The sequence below is a fragment of the Kockiozyma suomiensis genome (assembly GCF_038497685.1).
Source record: "Kockiozyma suomiensis strain NRRL Y-17356 unplaced genomic scaffold V2V93scaffold_13, whole genome shotgun sequence".
In the NCBI taxonomy this organism is placed as follows: domain Eukaryota; kingdom Fungi; phylum Ascomycota; class Lipomycetes; order Lipomycetales; family Lipomycetaceae; genus Kockiozyma; species Kockiozyma suomiensis.
Genome location: NW_027117676.1, coordinates 1 through 5,933, shown reverse-complemented (window position 1 = coordinate 5,933; position 5,933 = coordinate 1). Strand labels below are relative to the sequence as shown.

At 41.7% G+C, this 5,933-nt stretch overlaps 3 protein-coding genes across 3 annotated transcripts; 2 read left to right on the top strand and 1 right to left on the bottom strand.

Annotated features, from left to right (window-relative positions):
• On the bottom strand, nt 1-1,560 carry V2V93DRAFT_388002 (glycosyl hydrolase). Its single transcript, XM_066912316.1, has 2 exons — nt 943-1,560; nt 1-889 (listed from the first exon to the last, which is right to left on the bottom strand). Exons 1-2 carry the CDS (start codon nt 1,412-1,414, stop codon nt 192-194), a joined length of 1,170 nt encoding a protein of 389 aa, XP_066763909.1. The 5' UTR covers nt 1,415-1,560; the 3' UTR covers nt 1-191.
• Nucleotides 1,561-2,017: 457 nt separating this feature from the next.
• V2V93DRAFT_381968 (major facilitator superfamily domain-containing protein) lies at nt 2,018-4,029 on the top strand (the record flags this gene model as incomplete). Its single annotated transcript, XM_066912134.1, has 8 exons — nt 2,018-2,353; nt 2,418-2,699; nt 2,758-2,763; nt 2,824-3,137; nt 3,200-3,377; nt 3,442-3,484; nt 3,541-3,866; nt 3,937-4,029. 8 exons carry the CDS (start codon nt 2,018-2,020, stop codon nt 4,027-4,029), a joined length of 1,578 nt encoding a protein of 525 aa, XP_066763908.1.
• A 774-nt stretch (nt 4,030-4,803) lies between these two features.
• Nucleotides 4,804-5,843, top strand: V2V93DRAFT_360508 (uncharacterized protein; the record flags this gene model as incomplete). The annotated part of the gene is made up of 3 exons (XM_066908136.1): nt 4,804-5,117; nt 5,182-5,375; nt 5,431-5,843. 3 exons carry the CDS (start codon nt 4,804-4,806, stop codon nt 5,841-5,843), a joined length of 921 nt encoding a protein of 306 aa, XP_066763907.1.
• Nucleotides 5,844-5,933: the final 90 nt, after the last annotated feature.

Genomic DNA, 5,933 nt, shown 5'->3' with positions numbered 1-5,933 from the left:
CGATATTTATATTTCGAACTCACTTATCACTCTCTAAGATAGTGAAAGTTTATAAAGTAAATGCAAAAAATGTCTTATTCTAAATTCTAATACTATATCTCCTGCCTACTAGACCCCATTTAATCCCATACTATATATCTCCAGCTTTGCCAACTACTCGAGGCACGACTCTCAGTGCAGTAGGAATTATACTACAAATACTTTCTCATGTGTTCCACTACAGAAAGCAGCGTCATAGCCTGACCATATGGCATTGCAGTCAGCTTGATTTTTCGGTAAAAATCCTTGTCAGCCCCCATAGGCGTCCCAAAGCTGACATTCTGCACTAATCCTTTCTCGTTCACATTGTTGATTACAGCTTCTAAGCCTTTGAGACCAATTTCTCGATACTGGCTGTCAAGATACCCTAGACGAACACCCTTCAAAATACCGAATGCAAAGCCCGCTGAAGCAGAAACTTCTAAATAAGAATCTGGATCATCAATCAGAGTGTGCCATAGACCATTGCTGTCTTGGTATTTTTTCAGCGCCTCAACTTGCTGTTCCAAGGTAGAGAGCAAAAAGACCCTCAAGCTATCGTCAGGAGGAAGCTGAATAAGTTGCAAAAACTCCGGGATAGCAATTGTGACCCATGAGTTGCCTCTGCCCCATAACGCTTCGCCAAAGTGATGTCGCTCTATAAATGTCCATCCATGGAAGAATAACCCAGTGCGTCTGTCAGCCAGGTATTTAATATGCAGGAGAAATTGACGCTTCGCTTCCTCCACATACGCGGGACGATTGAGTAGCACTCCTATTTTAGCCAAAGGGAGCACAGACATCATTAAAGTGTCATCCCATAGCTGACCTTCGTTGACCTGTCGGAAAGTAATATGTTGAATACCGTTCTCTGTTATGAAAGCGTTAAATATTGTTCACACATTTAATGCCGTCATATCTTACCTGTTGTTCGCGGAATGCCGTGCATGATGAACTCGGCCCAAGATTCAAGATACGCTCGATATTTGATTTCACCGGTATGTTCGTACAAGTAAGCTAGCGTCAACATTGGTGCCATGCTGTTAACATTTTTAGTCGGCGTTCCTTTAGCCAGCTGGAAATTAAACCAGTCCTGAATATGGCTGAGCACAGTCTGGTCTCCGGTGATCTCAAAAAGATGCCACATGCCATATAGTCCGACACCTTGAGTCCACTCCCAATTGTTCCAAGACTTAGAGTCCACTTTGAACCCACCAGTGGGGATTGGCACACGGAATTCGCCAGACTCATCTTTCAAATGAACCAAACTATCCACAAGATTCAAAGCAAGTGCTTTCGTATCGTCCAAGGTCATGCCATCAAGAGGAGTTTTAATTTCAAAAGGGGTATTTTTAACCCCATTAGGAGAAAGAAACACGGATAGGACGTCAGTCATAATGGGAAATGCTTTGCTCACTAAATGGAACGTATTAATGAGAACTTCGATCGAGAGTACTTATGTAAAATCGGGAGAATTTGGTCTAGAATGAAGCTCCTCGGAAAAGACCAAAGAGTTTTTCGACGCCTTTTTCCGACCTATCGGATCAGTAAAGCGCAGGAACCATAGACGGATAACCCGAACTTGGGCGGAAATGAGTTTAATATAATTAATTTATTGGGTAATTTATTAGTAAGCCTCTGCAGTCATTATGCTGCGACCCCGCAAAAACGCCCCCAACCTTCCCCCAACCCTCCCCCATCTTTCAACCCCCATATAATCGTCACGGGCCACTCTCCAAAGCGAGATGCCAAGTCTTCCTGAATTTTGCCCTGGTATCAGCATCTACAATAGATCTATTGTGAGCCTATTGTACTTCCGGAAAACCCCGCTCTCCGGAAAACACGCATCCCACACGCATCACGCGGTTTCTCCAGATTACCCCGGATTTTGACAGATGATGCTCTGCACTGCTCAAACTTAGAAGTATAAAACAGATTTGACATGACCTACAAAGGTGCACACACTATTGCAAAACGTAAAGAAATTTTATGAAAACAGATGGCTGCTAGTAAATTTGATGAACAGCACATCGAGCGTGTTGGAACGCAGCTTGAGTTGCAGCAAATGGATAGCTTTGCTACCGTTGACGCACCGGATATCAAAGTAGATGCTGGCGCGCATGCTGGCATAGATGAAGAACTTCGCAAGTTTGTCGCTGCAGGTGAAAATGTCGAAGTGGATGAGGCTACAAGCACGCGACTGCGTCGCATGATTGACAAGAGGATTCTGGTCGTGATGCTGGGAACTTATTTTCTGCAATCATTGGATAAGAATGCTCTTAACTTTACGGCTATTATGGGAATTAAGGAAGATGCTCATCTAGTTGGCCAGGACGTACGACTCCTATTATAAGATACTACCATTTTTTCGCTGATATTGACGTTTCATGTTTACATAGTATTCCTGGCTTCACACTGTTATCTATTTTGGTGTTCTTGCCGCTGAATATCCCACAGTTATCTTCGTTCAGAAGGTCCCCATTGCCAAGTATCTCGCGGTAAATGTCTTTTTGTGGGGAGTCGTGATTGCTATGACTTGCTTTGGACACAATTTTGCCAGCTTAGTTGCGCTTCGCGTTCTTCTCGGATTATTTGAAGCTGTTTCTCAGCCTACATTTTTGCTTCTATCATCTATGTGGTACAAGCGCGAAGAGCAGGCAACTATTGTAGCCTGCTGGTATGTAAGTAGACTTCATTTTAATATAAGAATCATCAGATCTGTTTTACTAACTTTACCAGGGAATGGTAAGAGGAATAGAATTTTTTGACTTCCGAGCTCATGATTTTTTCTAAAACTTTCTTTAGAACGGTATTCAAGGCCTGTGTGGTGGTCTCATAGCCTACGGCATAAGCCATATTAACTCATCAGTATTGAAGTCGTGGCAGGTATTATACATTATCCTCGGCTGTATCACCTGTACTTGGGCTGTTTTTATTCTGTGGTGGATGCCTGATAGTCCTATGCGAGCCAAATGTTTCTCTGAAGAAGATCGGGTGCTCATGATTGAGCGTGTCCGTGCCAACCAAACTGGTGTACAAAACAGAAAGCTAAAGAAATCACACATTATTGAAGCCATCAAAGATTTTCAAATATGGTGTTACGTTTTCATTGAGATTATGTATGTTGCGTTTTTTACTACAACTAAGCGAGGATGCGCGGTTACTAATAACAATAATGCAGTATCCAGATTCCTTCTGGCGGTTTAGGCTCCTTTAGTACTTTGATCATTAAAGGCTTTGGATACACAACACTCCAAACTGAATTGCTCTCCATGGTTAACGGAGGATGTCAGGTAGTCGCGATGCTAGGCGCTGCATATCTTTTGCGGCGTTTTCAAAGAGCCGTCCTTTTAATGATGGTATGTTGATTTGTTCAATTCGTTTTTTATTTAAAAATTGTGTCAATGCTGATCAATGAAACAGTTATTTCTCGTACCGAACATAGTCGGAACTATTGTCTTGCTAAGTATGCTTTTTTAATCTTTCCGTATGCTTGATACTTTTTGTCCTAACACCCAACAGCTGTTCCTGTTTCCAAATCTACTCGAGTTGGTCTTTTGTTTGCTTATTGGATTACTATCTCCTTTTGGGGCATGATGGTTATTCTTATGTCTACCCTAGCTCGCAACGTTGCCGGTCAAACCAAAAAATCTGTCAGCACTGCCTCACTCTTCCTCGCGTGGGCTGTAGGAAACATGATCGGCCCACAAGTATTCAAATCTAATCAGGCCCCTCGGTATTTTACTGGGTTTGCGGTTCATATGGGTTGCTATGCTGTTATTATTATTCTTCTTTGTGCGCTTGGCTGGTATCTGAGAAAAGAGAATAGAAGAAGAGACGCTTTACAGGTATGTTTCGTGTATAACAGACTGATATGGTCAAACTCTTTATGGCAACTAACTGCTCATTTCTTTATAGGAGGTGGACTGGAGAGCCTCTGAGGCAAACCTCGATAACGCTTTTGATGATCTTACGGACAAAGAGAATTTGAGTTTTCGTTATATGTACTGATCATTAATATTGGCAGTACTAATGTGTTGTGCCAAGTTATTTGCTAGTCTGATAAGAAATAAAAACGATTTTGAGAAAAGAAAGCCTCTAATAGTAAGACTGCAGACAGCCATTATGTGAGTCTATTTATCAAGTACGCTCTAGTAGCGCCGCGAATAGGGTATCTGCGAGCGTCAACGCATGTGTATTTTTACTAGTAACTGAATTATATATATATGCATAGGACAAATAATACCCTAATTGATGACATAATTCGAGAGAGCTATTCGGTTACGGGGATTGCTAATCTGCGAACCATTGTGAACTTATATGGATGCTGGTTATTGGGTTTTTAACATCTTACGGATTTATTCGTAGGGTGAGACAGAGATTTGCTTGAGATTCTTCAATTTGTAGTTAACTACGGTGATTTTACATTACTGCGGATGGGTGTGCAATCTTCCGAAATAGAGCGACTGCGTCGTATCTCGTTCTCTACCTGGATAATGATATTTTTGTGCTCGAATACATTGTAGGAGATGATTCCCTATGAAAGAACATGTATTAAAAGTCTTTCCGAAGAGGGGCCGAAATAGTATGCAATAAGATCAATTATGTGCGCCCGAGCATGCCTTACTATGGATCGAGATCGAGATCGAGAATACTTTGTTCATATCAGGAGGTGGAGAATTCATAGCTATTTAAACGCAAGCACCCTCTCAGCTAAGACTTCTTATATTATTAATTTCTACCAGCTTGGTATCTTCACATATTTATTTAACAATTTTACATAAAATGCCTATTGGAATCTCTCTTGAAGGCCAAGTTGGTCTAGTTACGGGCGCTGGAACACCATATGGAATTGGGAGATCCTTAGTGCTTGAATTGGCCAAAGCCGGGGCAAAAGTTATTTACGCTTGTGACCTGAATACTTCTTATTTTGAGACTCTAAAAAAAGAAGTGAAAGCTATAGGCAGTGGATCTGTTGTTGAAACAGAGCTTCTTGATGTTTCCTCAGAGGAAGCAACTGTGGCTTTGTTAAAGAAGATTCTGAAGACTCACGGCCGCTTTGACTTCTTCTTTGCGAATGCAGGGTTTTCAAACTACAGGTATTTAGCCTCAAGAGATTATTCATGTGTCTGCTGGACGGAAGTTAATCTCAATTTATTATAGAAACCTGAATGATATACAGGGAGAGCATTGGGATCGTGCGATATCCGTTATGACTACGTCTTGCTTCTACGCAGTAAAATATGGTGGGCAGGCGATGGCTGTTATTTCTCCGGAGAAGCCGAAGTCTAGTGGAAATATCATACTTACGTCATCTTGTGCCTCTTTTCTTGGAGCATACGCTGACATTGCATACAGTAAGTAATCAAATTATCTTTTCATGCGAATGTTCCTAATCAAAATACTATCTAGCTACATCCAAAAAGGCAGTTAATGCTATAGTAGAAGCCGGATCAGTGCAGCTTTCTACTAGCAATATCAGAGTGAATGGTTTTGCTCCGGGATTTACGCGCACCAGTCTTCTGACCAGTTCAAAGATAGCTGAAGGAAGGACAGAATATAAGCTAAAAGAAACCGCTAAAGAAATTCAAGACAATCATGAATGGTTTTTCGAAAGAGCCGGTCTTATAGCGAAGCCTGAGTACTACTACAACCGTCTCCAGGATGCTGAAGAAATGGCTTATATAGGTGTCTTTCTTGCAAGCGACCTTGCCGCTTCGATTAATGGACAGATTATTTTGGCTGATAGTGGGTTCACGGCAGCTGCCACGAAAGAGGCTTGCACTGGACCTGTCCCTCCCATAACTCCTTTGAAGTTAGACTAGTAGGGTTTAGTAGGGTTTAGTAGGGTTTAGTAGGGTTTAGTAGGGTTTAGTAGGGTTTAGTAGGGTTTAGTAGGGTTTAGTAGGGTTTAG